Here is a 26,716-nt window from a genome sequence, read left to right as displayed (position 1 = left end):
ACAGCAGCTCTGCGAAGGCATTCCTGGTGCCTCATTGTGGACAGCTCATCTATGTGTGTAGACAAGAAGATCAAAGCCCCTAGGGATGCGTGAAGTATGTCAGGATTGGGCTCTCCATCCATTAGAGTTGACAAATGCCTTGTTCAGCTGATGGGTCGCAGATAGCCACCCTGCCAGAGGAGAAAGCTGTAAGGAGGTAGATGGAAGTGGTGACCAGAAGGCCACAGAGACAGGAGAGGAATTAGCATGTCCCCAACCTGGACCAGCACCCTCATTCCTTTGTGTGTGTGTGTGTGTGTGTGTGTGTGTGTGTGTGTGTATGTGTAGGAGGGCCAGAAGACAACCTTGTTATTTCTCAAGAGCAACCTGATTTTTAAATTTAGTTATTAACTAATTAATTAATTAATTAATTTGTGTGGGTGTTTTGCCTGCATGCCTGTATGTGCACCATTGTGTACCTGGGGACAGAAGAAGGCATCAGATCAGAGTTACAGACAATTCATGATTTTTTTATTTTCATAGAAAGCAGTGCATATAAAGTCTGCAATGTCCCAAGAAGGCTTCCAGTCAAGAGAGCTCCCTGTGTGGACGTTGCAGGTCTCCACAGACAGTGAGGGGAGGACGGCAGGCATAGAAGAAAGATGTGGATCTGTTCCTTTGCCTGGTCACAACCAACACAAAAACTCCCCTTTTCCCAGTTTCTTTTTCTTTAGCCCCAAGCATGGACTCTGTTTCCCTAGGACATCCTTCTCTGCCATTTGTATTCTCTGCCCAGTGGGAGTCCCTCCCTGAAGCCTGCCAAGCTTCCCACTCAGGGACCTGATGTGGTGGCTGAAGATGCTTGGCACTATTTGGAGGTGTGGCCTCGTTGGAGGAAGCATGTCATTGTGGAGGCAGACTTTGATGTCCTTTAGTGCTCAAGGTCCACCCAATGTGGAGTCTCCCCCTGGATGCCTACAGATGAAGACACAGAACTCTCAGCTCCTCCCGCACCATGCCTGCTTGGATGCTGCCATGCTTCCCGCCTTGATGATAACGGACTGAACCTCTGAACCTGTGAGCCAGCCCCAATTAAATGCTGTCCTTAGAAGAGCTGCCTTGGTCATGGTGCTTCTCCACAGCAATGGAAACCCGAACTGAGACACTTGAGAAGCAGGTAAACCCTCCATCTGAATGTCAGGGAAATTACCCTGTTCCCATCACACCAGCCACCTTGACCAGTCTTACTGTATTCGTGATCATGGACTCAGCCTCCTTTCCACGGAAGGCATCCCTGGTCCTAAGAATGCATAACAACCACAGCAAACCCTGGGGAAATTCAAGGATTTTTGAATGATTGATATATGCAGCTTCTTAAATATAGTCCATGAATCTCCGTCCCATATAATGATAGATCAGAAGATGAATTTTCACATCCTTTGGTATGCTGCCCTTAGTCCTACCCAAGAAGCAAATGCAGTTTGAAATATTTTCCAAACTTGCCTGAGGATTGCCTCCTTTGCCCACTGAGTTTGTCACTGATTCTAGGGCACACAGTCAGGGAACTGGTAATTTAACCCCTCTGTCAGCCTCCTTTCAGGTGTCCTTGCCGGGAGATACAGAGCCATCACCAAGGAGATTGTACTGAGCATTTTACCATTTGCTTCATACCCATGAATCACTACATTTATATTCCCTTCCCTCCCTTCTGGAGTGAAGGTTTCCCAACGTAGCCCAGGTTTGCCTCGATCTCCACCTCCCTGACCTACCTCACCAGAGCTGAGCTTACAGGTGTGCACCACTACACCCAGCTTACAGGTGTGCACCACTACACCCAGCTTACAGGTGTGCACCACTACACCCAGCTTACAGGTGTGCACCACTACACCCAGCTTACAGGTGTGCACCACTACACCCAGCTTATAGGTGCGCACCACTACACCCAGCTTATAGGTGTTCACACCTACATCCAGCTTACAGGTGCGCACCCCTACACCCAGCTTACAGGTGTGCACCCCTACACCCAGCTTAGAGGTGTGCACCCCTACACCCAGCTTACAGGTGCGCACCACTACACCCGGTACACCCGGCTTACAGGTGCACACCACTACACCCGGCTTACAGGTGTGCACCACTACACCCAGCTTACAGGTGCTCACCACTACACCCGGCTTACAGGTGCGCACCACCACAACCGGCTTACAGGTGTGCACTACTACACCCAGCTTCATATTGCCATCACGTCCTGGGAGGACAAATTATCTGTCGTCACCTAGGAGCAGTGAGAAGTCACTGGCCATCCAATGGGACTACAGAATGCTGGGCAGTGGGCCCTTTGCTGTGCTTTCACTTACACAGGCTCCTCCTCACTTCTTCTTTATGCAGAACTTCTGAGGTTTGCCCTCATTTGTCAGTACTTTCCCTCAGACCTTTTGCTGTCAAACTCCCCAGCTTTCCGTGGCATTCAGCCATCTCTAACCTGATCTAGTCTTAGAAACACAACCATAGAGAGCGGTCCCCGATGTGGTGGCTCACACACATGCCCAGTGGGGCCATCCTTACTTCACAGGGCCTCGTGGAAGAAAAGGACCCACAAACTCAAATCATCCCATCTGTGCTGATAGTAACTCTGAGGCAACTGAGTCTCAGCCTTAAGTCTCACCCGGAAACCCTGGTCCTGCCCCTTGCATGGGCCCTGAATCAGCCTTTCAGCTTCCGTGTTCTCTTCTCTAGGAGATACCTTACAGGATCCTTCTCTGGCTCACCCCTTATCATCTTGAAAATGGGGATTTGGAGAGGCAGAATTCACAGTGTTCTCCATTCCGAGGCCCAGTGATTGACACTGTGCTGTCCAATGCCTACAGCTCAGCAGTAGGCAGGAAGGCACATGATCCCTTGCTTGCAGAATAGGAGATTAAGGTCCACTGTGGTCCTGTGCAATCTGTGGGGCATATGAGGAATGTCATGAAAAGCTGTGGGGACAGGGTTTGGGAGGGGGAGCCTCGGACAGCATCTGTAATGCATCCTACGGAAGTTTCCTGTACGCACATTCACAGGAAAGCTGGTTCCTGGGGCAGGACCTCGATACTGATGCTGCAGACGGGCCTGAGACTCCCTGTTAAGGGCAAGGTGCTTCCGGGTCTCTGCAAAGTAGCTGTGGATGCTTAGTGTTTACAGTCTCCTGTGAGATGCTTCCAGCACCATCCCTCCCAGCAGCAGGGAGAGTGGACAGCTGCCAGCCCCGGTTGACCTATGTGACCCAGACCTATCACAGGAAGACAGTCTTGCAGTGGCCTAAGACCACCCACGATGCAGTCAGCCCAGGGTGGCCAGAGAGCAAAAGAGGAAACTACAGAAATATTCCTCAAACCTTGGGCCAAGCCGGCCCCATAGTAGGTGTAAAACAGACCTGATGCCCCAGTAGACAGGGATTGAAACCCTAACTCATACTTCCTGAGCCCTTCCACACCCCATCCTGTCCCCCTGGAGGACTCACTGTTAGGCTCCCCATTAGACAGCTAAGGAGACTGAGGCATAACACAGTCAGGGTAAATATCCTACCTGAAGTCACTATGCCCCAGCATGTGACAGAAGCAGAATTTTCAGGCAGGTCTGTCTACCCTTAGAGCCCACCACCTCCCTCCACAGCCCTCGACAGAGCCCATAGGGATTTCCGTTAGAGCTTTGTACCCAAGCCTGGGACCAAGAGCTCTTGTCTAACACAGGAACTTGCAGAGAGAAGGTGGACAGGGTGCTTGTCACCTGACTCTTCACCAAGGAACACGGCTGCCACTTGGGCACCCGCCCAGCCTCAGGTGGGTGACAACAGCTGTAGACATGGCCATCACTTTATGAGGGTTAGTCACAGCTGCAACGAAACTCCAGAGAGAAAGTCACCGCGTCACTAAGATGACCAAGGTCATCTCCTGCAGCCCCTGCCTCAGCGCACATGTCTGCCCTTTGACTTGAGGATGTCTCAGACTGGAGAGAAGGGTCCATCCCAAGCTCATGGGCTCTTTGTCTCAATCAAGGTAAATTATACCACATAATGTTGACACATTCTTTTAATAGCAGGGTCAGAGCTGGGGATCAAAGCTCAAGGGCCCCATGCGAGATCAATGCTCTGCCACCGAGTCACACCCCCAAGTCTAGCCCAATACCCGACAGCATCATATAAACCTAAGGGGATCTGACGGAAAATCCCAACTGTAGTTCTCACATCACGCTGACGTCAGTGCCCTGCACCCAAGCGACTCAGCCTTTGGCAGAATAATCTCCCTGTAACTGCTATCGGAAGAGCAAGGTGTCTCGTCTGTCAGCCCACCTTACCACCTGAGCTGGAGAGAAAAAGATCCAGACCCAGAAATCAGAAGCCACGCAATCTGGTGGTTGATATGCCCACACCCCACTGCACTCAGTGTCCTCTTCTGAGCTTCATGTTAAGTCAGAGAGACATGTCTGAGGTCTCCAGCTTCAGACAGGCCCTCAGTCAGAGGTTGCTAGGGCAGGTCTGGGGTCCAGCTGGGAAGATCCACGGATGGATGCTGACGATTCATTCTAGCCTCTTTTCACAACCTTAGTTTAGAGGAGCCCCAGCAGGTGCTTACAGCCGCTGGTGACCAGAGCTGTGTAGATCACGGCCTCTCTTCATTCATGTTCTTGGTGTGTTCTATCAGACTGCCTGGAGTTTATGACTAAAGGCGTCATACACATGGTCAGGTTTGTTGGTAGGGAACTCTGGGTTAAGGGGATGACTGCCCTCTGCTCCCAATTCCAACCCCCTAACCTTGTAATGCACACACCCCTCCCTTAAACCATTCCTTCTGCCACTACCCTCCATGACCTACTTGTCTTTCCCATGACTCTCCGTAACCCATCACCATGACCTGCACCTCCTCAGTAGCATGCCCACCTACCCTCTGTTTCTTCTTGGGCACTACATGGGGTCCCTGCCTTGTCAGCTGCTTTGGGAACTGACCCAGGCAATGTGTAGCCATTGTCACTGGCGCCTGAGGAATGGAGACAGTGGTGGGATTTTCCCAAAGTAGCTTTTCCAGTCTTGCATCACTGATCCCCCACAGCCGGGACACATAGAGTAAGGGCTTTCTAAGAGGAAGTCCCTGCTCTGCCTCAGGAGGTAGGAGGACTAGACTAGACTAGACTAGACCAAACCAAACTAAGCCAAATACCGGTATGCAAACTATTAGGATGGCTGGTAGAAGTCCCAGAGTCTGAATGTCTACAGAAGTGACCAGGGGACCATGAAGTCCTCTAGCACTGAGGGCCTAAGGGTCTGTGCTTAGGCGTGGAACCCCATTTTCCTCTCAGAAATGGCATCAGAACCCAGCGGGAGCTGTGATTTCGAAACCAAGCGAGGACAAAACTAAATCTCCGAGATTCAGGTGACCTCCATAAAGACGGAGAATTGTGCTGTCTGGACTCCACGGGTTTTCACCCAGGATTTTGTCTAAATCCTAGATGCCTGCATACTTCTCTGAGAGGCCAACCAACAGGATCCTCCTTCTAGAAGCTATGCTAGCTCTTGGGGTTGGGGGGCAGGTGGGACCTGAACTGTCAGACTGAAGATGTTAAAAGTAAGGCCTCCTAGGAGATGACATGCCTGGAGAAAGGTAGCAGCATCTCCAGGGCTAGCTTTTGACGTGGGCAACTCCTAAGCACTTCTCGGGTCTCTGGGGGCTTTGTAAATCCTCATCCCAGACTGGAGACCTTCTCTGGCTGACTCTTTTGTACCTGCTTGGAAAATGCTCTTTCCCCAAGAACAGAATCTAAGAAACTCCATGTTGTCTTGTCATAATTATATAGTTGGAAGAGAGGTGAAAGACAGTGTACAGTCTTTTTTGTTCTTTAAAATGAGGGAGTAGATATGCAGAGAAGAGTAGTCACTGATGACAAGAAAAATGATAATGAAGGGAATGGTGGTGGTGGTGGTGGTGGTGGTGGTGGTGATGGTGGTGGTGGTGGTGGTGGTGAGGGTGGTGGTGGTGGTGGTGATGGTGGTGGTGGTGGTGGTGGTGATGGTGGTGGTGGTGGTGGTGGTGAGGGTGGTGGTGGTGATGGTGATGGTGGTGGTGGTGGTGGTGATGGTAATGGTGGTGGTGGTGGTGGTGGTGAGGGTGGTGGTGGTGATGGTGGTGGTGGGCATAATGGAAATAATGGTGATGGGGTGATGGTGGTGATGATGGTGATGACAGTGACAATAATGGCAATGACATCTGTGGTGGAGATAATGGTGGTGGTAGCAGTGGTAATGTTGAATTCCTGACCCTGTGAGCCCAGCTGGGTTCTAGGTACAAGGGTTCCTGGATTCCCACGAGCTAGCCAGAACACGCCTGTCACTTCCCTTATTCCCTGGTGACTTTTACTGCACTCATCTTGCCAGTGGCACTGTGAAGCTGGCAAACAGCCTGGCTTAGTTAAGAGGAGCTTAGGTACCAGGAGGCCCTGCCGGGGCATCGTTGCACCCCACCAAGTGCTCCCCCCCCACTGCCCAGCAATTCAGATTTAGCGTCGTTGACTGGCTGTTAATGACATTTGTTAGTGTTCTCCTTGAGCCTAACGTCACTCCCAAGGAGAGCGAGACAGCGTGAGTCACTGGTGAGAGGCACAAGAAGAGAGCCAGGGCTGGCACTGCTGTGGTCCACAGGGACCTGACCAAAAGTCCTGGTCTGCCCGTGTGTGGATAGTGACAGTATCTCAGGTCGCTGTTCCGCCATGTTTTCTGGTCGCTCAGTCTCTTGTTATCTCCGAACACTTCTGCACTCTGAGATTTACCCGATAGGACTTTATAAAGATGACACTACTTCACTCAGCACTTGGTGCACAGTAGGGCCACATTTAATGCCTGGTGTGAAGGAAAGGAGAGGGACAACAAGGCAGCTGTCTTTGAGGCGAGCTGGGTCTGGTGGATGCCGTCAAACAGGCCCCTCCACAGTAACCTCAGCCACACACCTCTGCCTGGGGCTGCGGATGAGCTTCCCGGACTCCCCCTCACTGGAGGAGTGACCAGCAGAAACTGAAAACACTCAGGGGGCAGATGTCGGGGAACAAATAGGAGTGTAGGGGAGTCCGGCTGCTGCACAGGGCCCGGTACTGAGCTCCAGGGTGGGACCCAACTCCTATGGGGTCACATCCATTCCCTGCCACCGGGCAAGGCCACACAGATCATCCATCACTGCCCACGGGCCTGGACTTTTCCTCCAAACTCATTAGTGTGTCCAAGGAGTGAGCTAACAGTGCCTTCTCTCCCAGGGCAGGCCGGGTAGCCCACCCACCGCTCTCCAGAGGTCAGAGGATTCTCTCGGGTGAGTATCATGTGGTCCTTCGTTACATACTTGTGTAAGTATGTGTCTAACAAGTATGGTTGTGCATATAATTAGTCCAGGCACGATTTCTGCTTCCCACCCTTTGTTTCTGGCTCACGTTGCCCTATCCCAACATATTGAAGAGCCTATTCGTCAAAAAGTAGTAGGTTAATATTTCTGATGTCTTTCTATGCCTGAACATCGGGGCTCTGAAGGCAGCCCGTTTGTCTTTGGAGAAAATGTATGCTTTCCTGAAGGATAGCTTTTCATATGTGCATGCGAGTTGAGTTTGTGCATGTGTGTGCCTGCATGTGCATACATGCATCTGTGTGCATTTGAGTGTATGTGTGAGTGTGTGCAGGTGTGAGTGCATGAATATGCATGCATGGGTCTGTGTGTGTGTGTGCATGTATGTGCACATGTATGCATTTGAGTGCATGTGTGCGCGCATGCACACACATGAACATGCATGCACACAAGCATGCATAGAACACTCACGTCACCGTATGACATCAATAGTTTCCTGCATCTTCTGCAGGTATTGTCCTGGCAGGAATGCCAGCCACCTTGCTGTCTCGTGGCAGATCTTAATACACCTGTGTTTAGTTTGCTTTTCCTTTGCTGTGCACGGAGCATCGTTTCTGTTTCTAGGCTGTGAGGGGCTCCCCGGACACTGCTCTACTCTTATCTACCCCTTGTCTCCAGGGTGTTTAGGAACAGGAAGCCCCCAGCCCACCCCCACCCTTGGGTTTTCTTTTCGGTAATCCTTTGTTATACAGGCACTGCAAATATTTTCTTCCCCGCTGACACTTGTCTTCACTTTGATCAGAGGTCACTCAGAGAGTCACCAGCAGGACTCCCAGTCTGTGTACCTGCTTTGTCCCCCCCCCCCACTCAATCTCTAAAACCCTAGCTCCCACCTTACAGGGCTGCACGATGTGGTGCTGAGGACTTCAGATGCCCTGTCAGGCAGGAGGCTGGGCGTGTCTGGCCTGGAGTCCCTGCACTGCGGTCTGGACTGAACCCTGCGCTCCTGGGTTCTTCGGATTTACTGTGTCGTTATCTATGGACTGTGGACAAGGAGTCAAATATTGGCTCCCCCACTGTTCAGTCATACAGCACAGACAGTGGAGCCTTTCCCGTGCCACGGGCTGGGGTCATAGAGAGAAACGGACACGGCTTCGCTTACCAGAGGGCGAGCCTGGCCGAAGATGCCTTCGGCTCTTCCTGGTTACTTACTCAGACACATCCAAATACTGCCTGGCATGTGGGAGTGGGGGTGGGGCTACTACGCCGCACTAGGGCCAGAAATATCCCGAGGAACACCATCAGCTGTCACATGGGAATCTGGGAGGTGAGTGACATATAACGTAATGAAGGGACAATAAGCTAACAGGATTTTACAGTCTCTCTCTGCCTGCTTTCCTGGGCGGGCTGGCTGCACATGCCTGCACACACCTGTGCCCTGCTGCCACCACCTCCAGAATTGTTTTATGTGCAGTCTTCCGATCTCAGGAGAACAGAGGGCACAAAGCCCTGCTGGGTCTCTGACAGACCAGGTCCTGGAGGCTCATGGGAAAAGTCCACGGTCCAGGGCAATGACCAGGAGGCTAATTTTAACCACAAGAACAGACTGACCTTGGCGCTGGCAAGGGCTCCAACAGAGATGGCCCTAGATGGTACCCTGGCCCTTCTCTAAGGCAGCAGTCTGAGATAGTGTACTCTCCTCGCCCTCCTACCTCCCCTGTCCCTGTCAGCTACTGGGCAGCATTCCCTCCACCTCATCAGTCCTCAGGAATCTTCCTCCAGCCCTGAGACTGGCTCCTGTCAGCTTCCATTAGCCTGTGCAGCCCACACAAACTTGATGGACCAGGGGCCAAGGTGGACAGGAGGGAGAGCCTGTCAGGAGGTTTAAGGAGCTGGAATCTGGCAGGTGAGGCCCCCGGGGTGACTCCAGAGGTGTTTATGGCCTGGCTTTCCACTATCAAGTGCGTCCAAGGGAAGGGAATGCGCACATATTAACATCCAGCTGCATGCAGAACCCCGTGCCTGAAGATTTCAGAACATTACACATCCCCATGAGATGTAGAAGAAAAGCAGTTGACCAGGGTTCCCCAGCCCAGCTGAAGGGCAGCTCCTTCATAGCAAGGTCCTCTATGGCTTGACCCATGCGTGGCAAGGCAGGCAAGGGCTGAGACCAGGCCCTGGGAATTCTGAGGCCACCTTCTGCCCAGGCTTTCTGTGTTTCTGGTTCCACTTCTCCGGGGACACACTAGCTGAGGAAGGCACTGCAGAGTCAGGGAAAGGCACGGCCACCTGTTAGGATCCCAGCAAGGAACACTAGCCAGAAGCCCATCTTCAGAGTTTTGGTTTGTCCATTGGCAAAATGAGAGCAGGATGGCAGCCTATGTGCCCGTGGAAGTGGTCTAAGGAGAACTTATCTGGGGACAGTGACACACAGGTGGCACTGTGGGCCTGGAGAATGTCCTAGCATCCTTGTTTGGGAACACAGTATCTTTGCTTCATGGAGTGGGTGAAGACAGATGGTCCCCTTGGGAGAGGCCCTGTCTTGTTCCTGGATGTTTCTCCTCAGGGTTACATGTGACCTCGGAAGGTAATAAAGTTACCACCTTCCATGACAGCTGTATGGCTTGTGCACTGGCAAGTTTAACCAGAGACTCTCCAGCAATATCAGGCAGAGAGGTGACTCTATGAATCATGGGATGGTGACTTCATGAAGAGAGATGCTTCAAGACAGGGACATCTGGGACCCCACCCAGCTGCAGATCCTGCCAGGTTAGAGGCTGCAGCAGGGCCTGCCTCTCCCTTTCTTGGTTCCTTCCTGTCATTTTTTATGATTCCCTCATCCCTCTTGTTGAGCTATGGTTTGTTTGATGCCTGGGGTATACCCTGGCTTCTCACTCCTCACATGAATGTTACCCCCTGTCCCCCATTGCTGTGTTCTACAGTGCTGGGAACTCGGTGCTGAGAGTAAAAGTTCCCATCCCACTTCCGAGGGGTACAGTGGTTAACCACAGTCTGGGTGTCTCCTCCTGTCTGCTGTCTAGATAAGGAAAGACATCCAAGGCCAGACTCAGCACAGGAAGGCCCTGCAAACTGTGAAGTGCGGAGCTGGCCCAAATTCAGCTCTGTTTGTAGGTATGACTGATTTTAAAGACATCTCGTGCTCTTGCTCCTGAGAGCAGCACCTAGCGGCTGGCTAGGGAACTGGACTTCAGTGAGCAGCCAGTCTGACTGGAGAGTTCATATGTGTCTATTTCATCACATTTCCTTTTTCTGAAGAACCCAGAGCGTGCGACCATCTGTCGTCAAGAAGTTGGGGTAACTAGACAAGCAGATTCCCCCGTGCCACCCCAGGTTCTCAGGAAAACAGCTCATTTGACCTCTATTTCCCCCTTGTGAGCTGTGAAACAGACAAGAGGTTTCCAGAAAGCACGCTGGAGTGGGACTGTGTCCTGTCCGATATCCTTTACAAGGCAAGCCATGGAAGTCAGACAAGCCAGCAGGGACTATGTGAGATTTACCCGTCCTCTCCTGACCCAGCTCAAGATGAGCTTTCTAACCCTGATGTCATCAGAGTCTCTCTCCAAAGACAGACGCCTCTTACCAGCTTAGCCTCTCTGTGCCTCAGTCTCCTCATCTGTAACATGAGGGCTTCCCAGGGTTGCATCACCTGGGACCCCATACCCAATGCTGACTGTTTATAAATGTCCCATTTGCATAGTTTGGATATTCTACACAGTGTGTGTGTGTGTGGGGGGGGGTCAAGCTTTCTTTAATGATGTTCAACTCAGACCCAACTTTGTTGTGGGCTATGCCAGTGATCCTGTGGGAGGTCTGTGTCTCCTTGTTCCCTGGGCTGCTTCCTGCACTGTCTCTCGGTCACTTTATCACTTTGAGACAAAGGCTCAGAACAAGACATACCTGCTGTGTGCCCATTTCCAAACTGGAGAAACTGCTTCCCTCTTTTTCTTTACATATCCCTCCCCCACTCTCCTACGTGACCTTCTGATGGGATATGGAAGGTTCTTTGTCCGGAATAAATTTGTGAACCAGAACACACCGGGGAACCTTCATTCATTCAGTGCGGGCAGAGTGCGCCCCCTTGTGGAGAGAACTCTTCCTGGCCCTCTGCTTTGCAGAGAGTAAGCCATCCTTTGATGTGACCTCTACAGCAGAGCTGGGGAAAGTCTTGGGGAGTTCACATGGAGCCAAAATTCCTGGGAAATAATGTTTCTCAGTAGTTCACTCAGCTCAGCTGCCAAAATCTTGGTCCTGGGACGTCATCAGTGCCCGCTGGGGATGTTTAAATACATAGCCACAGGCTGAGGACATGGCTGGGGAGGGGGGGTGCATGTGCTTGCCCTGAACACATGAGGACCTGAGTTTGAATCCCCAGAGCTCATGTAAAATGCCAAACATGAACGTGGGTGACTGAAACCTCAGCATGAGGGGAGATACCGGACGATTCTGAGGCCAGCAAGACTATTCTGTATAATTTGGTTTGGTGGACCTATGCTATTATGCTTTGGTGGAGCACGGAATGTAGGGTGTGAACCCAAGTGTGAAGTGTGTCAATCCCAGTCCCTCTGGAGGAGCAAGTGGGCTCACTATTGCAAAGTGTTGGCATCTAAAAGGGTTGAGGGTTGAAGGAAACTGGACCTTTTCTATAAACATAACCGCCCTCAGCCTGTATAAACAAAACAGGATGGATGGGAGACAGAAAAGCATGTGAGAGAGTCACACACGTGAGATCACCACCCCATCTCATGCTTTCTGTCCATGTTCTAGAGAAACTTGAAACTCAAGGGGCTTCCTTGGAGTCCCAGACACAGAGTTTGTGGGGTGAGATCGCCACCTGCTGGCCAGGAAGGATAGTGTCAGTCACGCTCAGGGTCCTTTGCTGAGGGGTGGGAGGTGGGGGACAAGGTACTCCTCCACCATCTGCTCATGTCACCAATAAAGACCTGGGAAAAGGTAAAACTTTATTATGGAAAAGTCCCAAAGTGTGTGGGGATGGGGAAGGGGTGACACAGGGCCAGGGCTACCTGGAGCAGCAGACAGGGAGGTACTTGCCGTTGAGGTTTTCAAAGTGAAGGAAATGGGAGCTCTCTGCTCGCCCGCACCCAGCTGCCCTCTAGGTTGTGACAGTCTTACACACTGTCCATTGTTAACCGGCAACACTGCTCTTGGCATCATCCTGGTCTGAACACAACTGGAGGTACGTCCTAACACAGTCCTTCCTTGTCTTACATTTGGGAAATAGAAGGCACAGAACAGCTAAGTAACTTGCCCAAAGGCACACAGCCAGTGAAGGTGGACCAAGGCTGTCCCTTGAGAATCCATGTCCCAGCAGGAAGCAACCTGTGTCTCCTGTCTCCCTCATGTGAGAAGCAAGCACGCCATTCCACCGTGACTCTGCAGCCTACCTGGTCTGGAAGAACAGCTAAATGTGAACATTTAAACCCAAAGTCAGAGTCCAGCAGGAGGCTCAGGCAGGGAGCCCTGAAGAGCCTGTTTGTTGCTAGGGCTGCAGCTCATATTGAACTTCCGTGGCTGTGTAGAAGTCCTCCAGTACTGACTGCAGGAACTCAAAGGTAGGCCGCTCCTCCGGCCGGCCTCGCCAGCACTCAGTGATGACGTCATGGTACAACTCCGGTGGACACGTCTCTGGGCGTGGCATTCGGTAACCGTGCTCCAGGCTCCGGATGACCTCAGGGTTGCTCATTCCTGCCGGAGAGCGGACAGGGAGCTTCAGGGCAGGTGGTGCTCCTCCGGGAGTGAGGGCGGGGCGGGGCAGTAGACCCACAGTAGAAGGGAGAGAGTGGGGCTCTGGCGTGCCAGTGTAACCCTGGCAGGTCACATAGGGGTCCGGATCGGAGTACTCCTTTGGTTTTCCAGACAGATCTATCTCAGCCTCCCAAGTGCTGGAATCACAAGCTTGAACCATTATGCCTGGCTCCGATGCCATCTAATTCCACTATAAACTCTCTCTCCTCCCCACCCCACCCCACCCCTTCCTCCCCCTCCCCCTTCCCCTCCCTCTTGCACGTGTGCATTCGCGCAGGTCTGGACTTCAGTCCCTGTGACAGAACTCTCCTCTCACTAGTGTGACATGGCCACAGACAGTGAGCCTGGGGACTCACCATCAGGATGTCCCAGAAGGACGGTGGGAAGTACAGGGACTGCGCCTACCTGGGTAGGGAACACGCCCATATGTGATGATCTCCATCAGCAAGACTCCGAAGGACCACACATCAGCCTTGATGGTAAACACCCCGAAGTGGATGGCCTCCGGGGCAGTCCACTTGATGGGGAACTTGGCCCCTGTCAGGAAAGTGAAGCAGCTCCAGGGACAGCTAGCCTTCCACGCCCAAACCACATCAGCCCCAGCCCCGATCTGCCTGTCCCCACTGGGGATCTTGCAGGATGTGTACACTGCATTCACAAGGATATAGGAAGACACAGTCGCGTGTTACTAACCTAGTTCTTAAACAGTCTCAATGCCCCTGGAGGTGATGGTGCACACCTTTAATCCTAGCACTTAGGAGGCAGGGGCAGTTGGATCTCTGAGTTCGAGACCCGCCTGGTCTACAGAGGGAATGCAAGGAAAGCAAGGGCTATGTAGAGAAACCTATCTTTAAAAAAACTAACAAAACGTTAAGAGCAAAAACAAAACCAACCACAAAGCCAGGGTCACTCATACATGTTTCCATCTGGCTTATAGTCTTATTTGCTTTTCATTTTTTGGAGACAGGGTCTTGTGTATCCCAGGCTGGCCTCAAACTTGATAGTAGCCAGGGGTAACCTTGAACTCCTAAGCCACCGCCTTCCAGAGTGCTGGGATCACAGCCACGCACCAGCATGCCCCATTTATGCTCTGCTGGGTAAGAAGCCATGGGCCTTGGCCAGGGAGGCACTCTGCTGACTGTGCTATGTCCCCAAGCCTGTGCACGTTCATCTGGGATAGACACGTCCTTTCCTGTTTCTCTCAGCCTTGTCCACTGGCAGGGGCCCTGGTGTGGGTCAGCCATGTTTGACTGCTCCACACTCAGTCAGTGCTTTCCTGCCAAAGGCAAACCTCACACCCAGACACCCTGCGGGCCACTGTGTGGAAGGATAGCAGGGCCCACTGTCAGTTCAGATCCTGATGGCTGCAGCCTTGATTGGTCCTGAGAGCGGACCTCAGGCTGAGCTGGCACTGGCCACCTCCCCCAGATGGTTTCACTGCCCCAGGAGCCAGCTGGAAGTCCCCTGGGGGGATATCAGTCCCCAAACTGTGACTCTCCTCCTGACTCCACTGATGAATGCATTTAACCGATACTGCCTGCTTGATCCATGCACCAGATAAAGTCAACTTTCCTGCAAAGTCAATTTCCCTCACTCTGTAACAGAGTCAGGCACTGTATGGTAACCCTTCGGGTGCAAAGGCTGGATGCTCATGTCTTAGAGCCAAGTTTTCCGAAGCGAGCTCCGTAACATCTTCCTTCCACGGGAGGTTGTTAGGAACTGAGTGGGGGAAAATAGTTTCTCAACTTGGTCTGGAGATCAACAGGTGAAGCAAGGGGAAGGACGGGCAGGGCTTGTCCTCCGTCCCCTCGCTAGATTTCTGTGCAATGGAGTTCCCAGGATGGGGAGGTGATAGCTGGCCATTCCAAGCTGGTCATTCCACTCTGAATGAAGACTCCCACGGGGACTGAGGAGCTTCTCTGCCACCCCACCTCCCATCTAGGGAAAGGAAGTGCTGAGCTGGCTGGGTAAGGGCCAAACACCAGGTCCATGGGTCTCCCTAGTCATCTCCAAATGCAAGGAGACATTCAAGGGGTGCTCCAGGGAGTTGAGAAGTTCAAAGGCTTTTGTGTGTGTGTGTGTGTGTGTGTGTGTGTGTGTGTGTGTGCATGCTCACCCTCTTGAGCAGTGTATTCACTGTCGACGATCCTGGCCAAGCCAAAGTCAGCGATTTTGCAGCACAAGGTCTCTGATACCAGGATGTTGGCTGCCCGCAGGTCACGGTGGATGGAATTCATGCGCTCTATGTAAGCCATCCCTTCTGCAACCTGAGGGGACAGTCCACATGGTGAAGGGAAGCAAGGATGGAGCCCACCAGCCCGTAAGTAAAGCCAGCCTCACACCTCCTACCTGTGAGAAGAAACAGGGCTGAGTGAGGTGGGGTGAGGTTGGGGAGAAGGTAGCCACCTATTCCCATGAGACCAACCCAGACTCAGGCCAGCCGAGAAGCTATCATCAAACAGCTAGGCTGATACCCCATCCCTGTCCTCTCTTTTCAGACAATTGTCTTCAAGGTTCTACGGGTTAGGTATAGCAAAGAAAGCTGGGGCTATGGACAGTCTCCATGAGACAGGAGAAGAAATGATGAACAGGGTGTAGGGACGTAGCACAGAACGACAGGACTACTCCCTCAGTGGACACCTCCCTCACAGGAGCCAACCATGCCTCGGAATCACTAATGTCCAATGGGATGGGTTACTTCCCTGAGAGGTTGTGGTTATGACCTGGAACATAAGAAGACAGCTCTAGGACACAGAGTTAGGGCCAATGTTGAATAAGCTAACTATAGCTGAGGTCTGACCTTCCATCTGCTCCAGGTGAGCAAGAGTGGACCAGAGGAGCAGAAACTGTCACTGAAGAGGAGCCTTGTCTATCTCAAGTACCTGTTCCAGGCCATTAAGTCTTTAGTCACTTGCTGATGGATGGAAAGGGTGACTTCATCTGCTCCTGCAGGATGCCAGCTGCTGATTGGCTCCTACTTGCCCAGAAACTTAGGTAAATACACTATTCACCCCTCTCTTACCGAGCCACACGCCAGCCCCGGCCCTGCATCTGTTTCCACAGGCCCCGCTTTATGCATGAGTCTCCTCATTTACTCCCTTGTGAAACCACCCAGTCAATATATTTTTGCTAGTACGGGGCTGTGAGGGCTGCAAAGCCAGAGATGAACAACGGCTTTGGTCTCGGCAGCCCTGGCTAGGCTCACATTGTGAGCTAATGATGATCAGCTTTAGAAAGAAAAATAATCCTACCCGAACATAGAAGACAGGGGCAAAGATGTGTGTGGAAAAGATGCTACAGAGGAAAGAGGATCCAGGGCTCTATATAGTTCTTCTGCCTGGTATGTCGTACCCAAGGGCACTAATGAGGCTTGTTCATCTATTGATGAGCAGCAAACGGCACAAGAACAGAGCCAATGACACCCGACTTGTACAGAAAAGCCTTGGTAGACACGACCTCTGACAAGGACCGGTCCTGGGCACTGGCTGGAAATCTGCAGATGGGAAGTGTCCAAAGCAGTCTGCACAGAAGTTATGGCAGGGCACTAAACAGGAGCACCATTCCTGTGGCCGCAGATGGCTTCTGTCCATCCAGTGCCTGCCTCAACGCCAGTGGCCAGCGTTAAGTTTCTGCATCCATCCTAACAGCTGCACCTATAGCTCTCTGCTGCCTTGGTGGAAAAAGACACTGTGACCTCAGTTCCTGGGCTGATAGCAGCTGCAGATAATGTGGGATGGGGTCGGAAGTTAAAGTGGGCAAGTGGGTTAAAGTGTGGGAGGGAAGGTTCCCCTTTACAGCTCTCTGTGTGTTGACTGTGTCTCACAGGCTGGCCACAGACCACAGCTTTCTTGCTGAGAGTTCCAGTTTCAACAGTCACACTCAGAGCCACCAGATGTGTCTTCCTGCCAGTTAGAACCCTCAGCCAAAAACCCCCGGGGAGAAAAATACTGCCCCATCTTGATTCTGAGCACTCCTAGCAGAAGCTGGAGAGGTCTACACATGAATAGACTCAGAGGGAACCAAAGGTCAATTGGTCCAGGACAGCTGAGGCCTGGCTTTTAAAATTCCTGATGGTAGAAGTGTGTGTGTGTGTGTGTGTGTGTGTGTGTGTGTAGGGTGTGTCCCTAGAAAGTTTTATATCTTGTACTTTGTGTGGCTCATGACTCAGCCTAGGCCAGTTCCAGGGCTGTACCAAGATTTAGGGGTCTTCTGACAGGATGGGTGCATTTGAGAAGGAAGTCAGAGCAAAGCATGCCTGCCTACCTGCTAAACAGAATTCTTGCCTATTCCCTAGCTGTCCAACATCACTACCTTCCTAATAGAACTACCCAAACCAATCATGGCTGCCCAGAATTGGAACTACATTTCCCAGACTCCCTGCAGCCAAGTGGGTCATTGAGGCAAGTGGAGTAGTAGGGAAGACATGCAAAAGCAAATGTAAGGGTGGTGAGAGGGACATTTCCCTATCGGAAAGAAGGTGGGATCTTTATCTCCATCCTCTTCTTGCTGGCTAAGAGACAAGGGAGGGTGATAAAGCTTTAGCAGCTACCTGTCATTCCTTGCTAGCAGGGCAGAAGATAGCAGTGAGTTAAGCCTCTCATCTGTCCTTTGGGGGTTTATATATTTAGCGGTCACTACTTCAGGCTTTCTGTCCTTCACAGTCTGGCCCACAGCCCACTGACCAGCACAGCCTCCTACCAGGGGACCCAGTATAGCCACAAAGCACAGAGCAGGGTATCATCTCTCCAGGTTTCCTCTGCTTCATAGCTCACCAACCTGGGCTGACATGTCAATCAGCCTTGGAAGGGACAATCTGCTGCCTTCATCGGTCTTCAGAAAATCCAGCAAGCATCCTAGGAAAACAAAGACAGTAGCTGCAAAGTGGCCAGAGCCAGGCTCTGTGGCCTGGTCTGGGGAGGGGTCTGCCTACGGCTGAGGAGCCTCGTGTTTCAGGGAAGCTCTAGCTCCCAGACTTCCAAAAGTTAGTTCCCGGTTAGATTCAGGCACATAACTAGGGTCTCTTGGCTCAACAGAGCTGGAGTGGACCAGCTCTGGGCCTAAGGTTAGTGCTCTTTTCCAGCATGACATTTCCATGTGTCTTCTTTGGTCTAGTCCCCTCTTAGACAGACTTCCTCCGGGGACCAAGCGTTAACAAGAAAAACACCCGAAGAGAGAGCAAGGCAAATAATAAGTGTGGTTTTTCCACGGAGCTCACTGTGGGGAGGGGCTCATGAAAATTGCAGCCAGAATAGCTGGTGATGCTCCCCCTTTTGGTAACAATTATTACAATCAGCTTGTCAGCACTGACGACCTCCAGGAGCAAAGGTGATGCCAAGGCCTTTGGGGATGAGGTCCTTGGGTCGAAGGCTGAGCCAGGTTTGAGCCCTGGCCAACTTCCCCCCTGTGAAGACACTGCAGAGGCTGCCCAGGCCTGTTCCCCTTATCACCCACACCGTGAAATGCTCACGGGCTTGTAAAATTCCCATCACTTAGATTATTAGATCTACCTTTGGATGCCCAGTCTACAGATACTTCTAGTTTGCAAGACTTCCCATCATGGCATGATGTGTGTGCTCTAGAAGCAAAAACGAGGTTCTGGAAACACGGGGTTTGCTTGGGGAGTGGAAAAACACACTCCAGAAGCAAAACTGTAGCTCTGGAAGGCTGAGCTCCCGCTGAGCTGAGAACACAGCTCTCTGAAAGCTGTTCTACCTCGATTCTCAGTCTCTCCTCTCATAAGACAAAGCTTACAGATCCTCTATAGTAGCCTCCTGGGCCAGGTAAACGCAGCAGCATGTCCTACCCTTGTTTCTGCCTTCTAAGCCCTGTCCTGTAGAGGGTGAGAGGAACCCACCTCTGGCCATGTACTCGGTGACAATGTAGATGGGCTCTCTGGTGACCACAGCATAGAGACGGACCAGCCTCTCGTGCTGCAGGGTTTTCATGACGTTGGCCTCACCCAGGAAAGCCTCTGGGGACATGGTTCCCTCCTTCAGGGTCTTGATGGCTACCTTCATGTTATTTTTGTAATAACCTGAAAGGGCGGGAGAGCAGAGGAGCTGTTCAGAGGTTAAAGAAAGCCCTTGACCACAGATTCAAGCTTTACTCTATTTGGCCCCAAGGTCCAAGCTGGAACACGCAGTTCCTGTGGGGGATGATGGGAGTTCCTATCTTGTGTAAGATGTCAGCTTCTCTCTGAAATCCCCACAATGGAGCCCCAGGATGTGTTCGGGGTCATGCAATCTGGGGTGTGGGGTGACACCCACTAAAGTCTGTAAGGCAATGGCCGGGGCTTGCTCTTCCCAGGGATGTTGAGCCTTGGCGAGGACAAGGTCTGTAGCTCTGGATAGAGGAGCCTCAGTTCTGGGTGTGAGGCTCAAGGAGGCATCAGGATGGAACTTTTGAGATCAGTTCTGCCTAGAGAGCTGCAGTTAAGAGGGCCTAGTGAAATGGCCAAGTACATGTAAGTCAGCCACAAAGACATCATCTGGCGGAGAATGAGAGGAAGTAGCTTAAAAACTGGGAGTGTTGGAGTCGAGTCTCTTCCACTACAGGAAAGACAAAGTCGTGATGTGAGTTCTTTGGCATCTGGGCATCTGTAAAGACACACATCTCTGCCTCCTCCCTCCACGGGCCTCTCAGGAAGGGGTGCACTGCCTGTCTCCGGTTACTTCAGGCTCAGAACAGAGAGTAGAGAGAGGGAACGTGGGATGCCACCGCTCACCCATCCAGACTTCGCCAAACTGCCCAGACCCAAGTTTCCGGACCAACTTGAGAGAGTGCCTGGGGATTTCCCATTCGTCTTGGGCCCAGAGGTTCTTCGGGGCTGGATTCACACAGGGCAGAGTCAACTTCTGACACAAACCATCCCCTTGATCTGTTTCAGGGGGAAAAAAAAGAGGGTCCTGGAGGTCACCAGAGCTGATTTGTCTTAAGAACCACACTGTGCCTCAGTTGTGTCCCCTGTCTCCTCCCTCCTAGTGTGGCAGGCAGGACTTGATGTCTGGGATCTGCACTCCCTACGTCTGCAGGTCTTTGCCCCATGCCAAGTATGAGGCCTCTCATCTTGAAATCATCAAGCTGAAAAAGCTGGCAAGTCCTTAAGTCTGGTTTGGAGGACCCTCCACCCCCCCCCCCACCTAATTGATTCATACAGTTTAGGGTCATATGATAGAGACCCCAGGGATCCCTCTGGGAATCCCCCTGCCCCAACGCCTCTTACTAGAATAGTGCTGCACCAGGGCTTGGAGGGTCGGGAAGGTGATCCGGGGGGAGATGTAATAGCCTCCGTTGTCCAGCGAGCGGATCTTATAATGCTTCACCATCTCTCCCTGGGTGGTGACATCTTTCACGGACAGAGAAAAGGCACCTGCAGGGTTAATGGACACATTTGAAGTAAGACACAGGAAGGTAAACCCAGGGTTACAGCTGGGGCTTGCAAGATGTGAAGAAGGGTTCTCAAATTCTGTATTGGTTCTCATTCATTTCAGTACAGATCCCCCTTCCTTTTGTCCTATCTCTGCTCTTCCATAACGCCCCCACATTGGCTGTCTGACCTGCCCCAAACTGCCAGGGACTCAGGAATACTGGAGCAGGCAGGACCGTTTCTCATCTACATATGGGTCCAGTGCTGCGGAACCTGGAATACCGAGAAACGAAAGGCCTCCAGAGGACTTAGAGCTTGAATATCTTTGATTCGAGGGATGATGGTCTCCCCCAGAGAATCAGGGCCTCCAGTGCAGATGCCCTTCACCAGAGGCCTTTCTAAAGTCACACTGTGTCTTACAGTCTGTGTCGACATTTTTTCAATGTACAGACATTTTTAAAAAGATTTTATATGTATATGAGTACACTGTCTGTCATTGTCTTCAGACACACCTGAAGAAGGCGTCAGATCCTATTCCAGATGGTTGTGAGCCACCATGTGGTTTCTGAGAATTGAACTCAGGACCTCTGGAAGGGCAGCCAGTGCTCTCAGCCGCTGAGCCATCTCTCCAGCTCCAACATTTTTATATAGACTAGGAAGCAGGTGGCAAGGTACACAAGAAGATTCTCCAGCTGAGAAGCTTCTTCTCTTGAGACTTAATAAAATGCCTCTGTCCAGCCCTGTGGCTACCACAGAATCTCCCATTTTCAAATTAGTTGTGCAATGGAGCCATTAAATGGAGTTTAGGAGAAGAGTTAGCAGTAGGCTTAGAAGTACGGAAACGGGGGGGGGGGGGGGGGGGAGCCGCACCCAACCCTTTCCATGAACACATCTTTGAGGAGCAGTCCCACCCTCTGCCACGAGGGGTCAGGCCTGCACACCTTTCGTATGAGGATCTTGCTACTGTGTTGCTGATTGCTTCCGGTCCTTTCCAGTCAAAGCTGTCCTCATCTCAAGACTTTTCTCTCCTTTTGTGTCTTCCCTCGCTAATCTGTCTCTCACAACCTACTTGCTAAAGGGCACCAAGAGGCTGCGCTCCTGCCCAACACACTCCCTACCTTCTGTGACCTGCTGGGGGAACTGACGGCGATCTGATGAACTGACCTTTCCTTTCTCAGCCCCGATCCGCCTCATTTCACTAGTTTGTGACCTAGCATAGGGTCTTTCCACCATCCCTGCTACCCAGCAGTATCAGTCTTGGGGCCAGAAGAATACCTGGCGTGGACAGCCTCAAAGCAGCTACCAGGCAGGGACACAAGAAAGAAGCCACAAGGGTATTCCTGCCACTCCGGACCGGAGCCGCTGTGGAGACTTTCCAGGACTATGCAAACGCAGTGAAGAGGCAGCGAGGTTCCTGGACTATGTACACCCAGAAAGGACAGCGAGGCTCCGGGACCCACCTTTATTGCTCTCACTTTCTCTGATGAGAAAGGAGCCGGCCTTGTTCATCGGAGCCAGCAACTGCCTCTCAGCATCCTTCCGGCTGATGGTCCTGAAGAACCATCTGGAAAACGGCAAGAGTGGGAGGAGCCTCAGGGTTAGTGACACCCCTAAAACGATCCTGAGATGTTCAGTTAGATGGCCCCTAAGTCCCTGCAACCCCATTCCATCCCATCAACTTCTAGGCTCACAATTTCCCCGAACGAAGCAAGAACGCGGGTTAGGTAACTCTGTTAGTGTTAGTCTACGAAATCGTTCCTGATTTACCACCTGCCCTTGGCATGCGTTTGCAATTTACTTGCTGTCTGAGTGAATAATGGCAGCACCAGGGGCTTTCTGGGCCCTGGTCCTTCCGAGTGACCTCTCGTTAGCATGGGGCTTTTCGTCAGGTGTTGTGGCCAGGTATAAAATGCTCCGTACAGATTTGTATTTAAAGCTGTGGTCTCTGGCTAGTGGTGCTGTTTGGGGCCGTGGAACCTTCGAGATAGGAGGTCAAATTGGTGGCCATGGGAGTGGCACTTGAGGGGACAAGCCAGCTCAGCTGCCCTGCTGGAGCTCTAGTTGCTTCCTGGTCCACTGAGCTGTGAGAGATACCCAGCTGTACCTTCCTACCATCACGAACTCTACTGTGTCTTTCTCAGCAGGATGGACTGTACTTTCTCAAACCATGGTAAAAAATGAATCCCTCCCTAAACTATTTTCTTTAAGAGTGATGAAAGAAATAACTGATACAACATGGTTCCGGGGGAGGGGAGCCCCAAGGCCCATGGTGTGTGGGAAGGGTAGGAAAGAAGGCAGTGTCACCACTGTGAGGTGGGGCATGGTCATGCCTCTGCACCATATGAGGAATAGGGGAATGTCCCAGGTGGAGCTTCCTGGTGTTAAGAACACTGAAGAAGCCCTCTGAGGACTGAGCCTGCCTCAGGCAGGGGTGGGGAGTGGTTGCAGGACACAGAGCTTTTGCTATGGATTCTGGGGGGGGGAGACCAGAAACCTGGGGTAGTCTCGTCCCGAGAAGCCAGGAATTGGTAGCTCTTCTTTCAGATGGAAGACAGACTCCCTTGGCATCACTCACCAGAGTCTCCAATTCCCAGCCCCTTACCAGCTGCCGTTATTAAACTCACTTCCTGGTCCTGCTACACCCAGGGCTAGAGCAACCCTGACACCTCTTGACCAAGTCAATCCACCTACTTTTCTACTTCCAGGGTCTCTACTGGAGCCACAAAGTTGCTGGGCACATAGCCTTCTCTTCCTGTGACAAGTGACCTGGCCAACCACCAGTCTCCAGTGCTAGAGGAAGAAGGGGAGACAGAAATGTGTCAGAGGCTCACACGAGACGCTTTGGGCAGCACCCAGAACCCTGCAACAGATTCCAGTATGGTAAGAGACAGTGATGTGGAGACAGACAGACAGCCTGGTGATAAGGAAGTGCCGAGGGAGTGGCCCATCTCCTGGGATGAGCATGTGACAGGCAGAAGGGGTCATGGTGCAGAGGAGGAAGGGTAGATTTGTTTGTATAGCCTCATGGCCTGAGGACCATGCCCTTTACTAAGCCGCCGGTCTTAATGGATGGGGCAGGTCCAAAAGTCACAGAAGGAGTTGGAATGGGCTAAGAAAACAAACCAAGGAGGGGTGCTGACAAGGAACGGAAAAGCTGATCAGCATCTACAACCAGGGGACTCACGGATGAGTTCAACTCAAACCCACTGCAGACCTTTGAGAATGAAATCAGACCTTGGAGTTGCATGGTGTGGGCCCAAAGGGTGGAGGAAGGAAGAAGGGGAGAACACAAGCAGGCTGGAGGGTGTTCTGAGAAAGAGCTCAGGGAGGAAGCCAAAGTGGGGTGGCTGTGTGGGATCCAAAGGATTCCCATTAGATTCTAACATCAGCCAGAAGTAGAAACCACCTTACCGGAAAGACTTGGGGGGAAGGGCAATGGCTCAAGCCTAAGAGAACCTGGGACCCAGGAGAGGGGACGGCAAGGGAGAAGGCCCTTTAGGGGTGCCCCAGGGATGGTGAACTAGGGAGGTAGACAATGGAGGGGTCCTTGATGACCAGGGACAGGATGTTAGAAATTTACCTCTTCAAGACCTGGAGCTTCTCTCCCTTTAGCACCTGTAGGTCCCTGTCATTCACAGCAGCGTAGTCAAACAGGGCCACCACAAAACGCTCCTCTGGAAAGAACAAGGAAAAGCTGGCTACCACTGGGGTCCACAACAGAAGTGGAGGTCTGGGGGACTGTGTGGTGTAAGCCATCTTCCAGCTCCTAAGAGCATTAGTGAGAGGGAAGCCACATGAGGCTACCCTCTCAACAGTGAAGAGGGGATTCTCAGGAAGTGACACCAGACCCATGGCCACTCTAGGTGTAGGGTGGTCTTCATTACTTGGCTTATCTTCCTTTCAGACTGAAGGCCTAGACAAAGATTGATGGCGGAGGGGAAGTGCTACATGGAGGAACCCATTGCCAGCCCCGGGAAGGCTGTAGACCCAAGTCTAAGAGCCAATAGTTGATCCTGTATCCAACTTGCCTCTGAAGCATCCCCTCAGCATCCTTTCCCAGTCTCTGTCCCAAAAGTCATGTGACCACTCTAGCCCTGCCCTTTCTATGGCATTGGTACCCAGAGCTTCCCAGGGGCCACCTCTGGCTTTTAGCACCTGGCCTTCTTGGTTCTGAGTCTCTCCTGGAGGAATGTTGTCAAACAGGTGGTCCTGAGGCAGAAGAAAGCTCAGGAGCGTGCTGGACATATCTCAAATGACCACTGTTTAGCACCAGGGTGCCCTAATACCTGGCAGAATCTCTAGGAGACTTGTAGCTCACAGATGACCTAATACTGTCATGTTGTCTCATGGATGAGTGGGTATGGCCTGAGGCGGGACCTTCCCTTGGTGGGAGGAGCTTCAGTGTGAATGACAGGAGTCTCTCGCAGTGTTAAGCCTGAAACCCTTGTGCCAAAAGCAGTCAGTTATTTTCCTTCCTCGAGCCTCCGTTCTAAAGATGGGACACCCCTTGCTAGAAAGTGAGGGATCACCTATCTGACGGGAAAGATGGCATCCTTAGCTGGGTAAGGCTGGGAAAACTGAACATGGACAGATGGAGGCAAGAAGACGTCCTCCACATGGACCAGACCTTGTGCTAAGAGGGATGCACAGAGCAGTCTCATGGTCCTTTGAGTTGGGGAGCTAGAGTCTCCAAGACAGGCCCTGATGGTGACAGATATGCTCTCATAACTCCTTCCTTGTTCTCTTTTTAAGTTCCCAGCGTTCCCCACTGCTTTCCAGCCCTCCAGGGCTGGCCTCAGCTGCTCTGTTTCTAACACACGGCGTCCCTGGAGAGGTTCCCCGATGCCCCATGCCCTGTTCTTACCTTCATCTGGGTCCTGGTTAAAAGGTGGAGGGGTAAGGTGGTTGAAGACAACCTTGGGCGGAAATACACTGAGTTAGTGAGCAGTCTGCAGCAAAGGACTAGGACACCGAGAACAGGTACCTACACTGAGGGAGGGGAGTAGCCGCCGTACAGGGCTACATTAGATACATCTGTATACACTGTATCAGCTCCTTAGAGAACCACTGCTACCCCAGGCCACCTGCCATCCTTGCCTTGACCATATATGGAGATGCCCAACTTCTGCAGCCTGGGTTAAAATCCTAACTCTACCATTAAAGAAGTTGTACAGGCATTTGTTGGCAAAGAAAGATATTTTAAAATTGTATTTCCCTAAAACTCAATAAATATGTACAGGGTGTCTATCCCATGGGTAGACTCCTGCACACAGGGGCTAGGCCATGACACAAAGACATGTCTAGCAGAGTGATGGTCACATACACAGTGTTTTTCATCATAGCAATGGCCCTTGTGATTTGTGGCAAAACAATGAAATATTGAGCTATATCCGCCATAGATCAGTCTGGTCAAATCGCACAGACACTGTGCTGGACCCCAGGCTGTTGTCCCCCTGGAACTGAAGCCCAAATAACCTTCCTTCCTATATTGTCTGGGTCTAGCAGTACTTTGTTACTGTAGCGAAGGCAGATACAAGACCAGCTGTCTTAAGCTCCTGTTGCGGTGACATGGCCATCCAAGCTAGAACCATGAGCTAAATGGATGAAGAAAAGGCCTTGCGGGAGGAGCTCAGGAGAGGTAACTCTGAGCAGCGCCAGCAAGTGGAATAGTACGGACTTGTCATCTTCCTAAAGTACAGATGCTTCGCACAGCTTTTGAAAGTTGAGCTCTAGGCATCTGTTAGTCTGCCACTTTGGAGAAACAAGTTGGCCTGTCTAAGTTTGAATTTGCCCATATTCTCCTTCATTCATTCACTTAATAAACATCTCATTGTGTGCAGAGTGCTGTAGATGCTTTGATACAGCTAGAAGAAAGGCCAGACAAGGTTCATCTAGGAAAGGGAACCTGCAGTCTTTGCAGCTATCGGGTCTCTGTTAGGATCTTGGTGATGCCCACAGTGATAGACAAGGCAGGAAATGGGTCCAGGCACGACTACAAATACCGCAAACGAATAGATCTGTGACCAAGCAGAGAATGGAATGAAACAGTCATCTAGACACATGAGCCCAAAGGGGCAGGTCCAGGAAGTGCCTTGTGCTTTAGGCTATGTCCTGGAAGGGGCTAATCACTTACCAGGGGTGGCAGGGGTGGGGGATCCTTGCTCTGGGTGCGGGCCTTTATGGGGCTCCAGCCCTTGCCTTTCTCGCTGACCTGCCTCTTGCTGCTCAGCAGCCCCAT

General features: G+C 51.8%; 1 protein-coding gene across 1 annotated transcript; it reads right to left on the bottom strand.

Annotated features, from left to right (window-relative positions):
• Positions 1-12,846: 12,846 nt before the first annotated feature.
• On the bottom strand, positions 12,847-26,716 carry BLK (BLK proto-oncogene, Src family tyrosine kinase; the record flags this gene model as incomplete). The annotated part of the gene is made up of 12 exons (XM_080925888.1): positions 12,847-13,052; positions 13,518-13,649; positions 15,229-15,379; positions 17,889-17,965; positions 18,967-19,146; positions 19,837-19,989; positions 20,335-20,481; positions 21,939-22,042; positions 23,170-23,268; positions 24,059-24,152; positions 25,343-25,394; positions 26,612-26,716. 12 exons carry the CDS (start codon positions 26,714-26,716, stop codon positions 12,847-12,849), a joined length of 1,500 nt encoding a protein of 499 aa, XP_080782014.1.

This window comes from Micromys minutus (assembly GCF_963924665.1).
Source record: "Micromys minutus genome assembly, chromosome: 12".
In the NCBI taxonomy this organism is placed as follows: domain Eukaryota; kingdom Metazoa; phylum Chordata; class Mammalia; order Rodentia; family Muridae; genus Micromys; species Micromys minutus.
The sequence above is the reverse complement of the archived record's forward strand: the minus strand, read 5'-3'. Positions and strand labels throughout refer to the sequence as shown.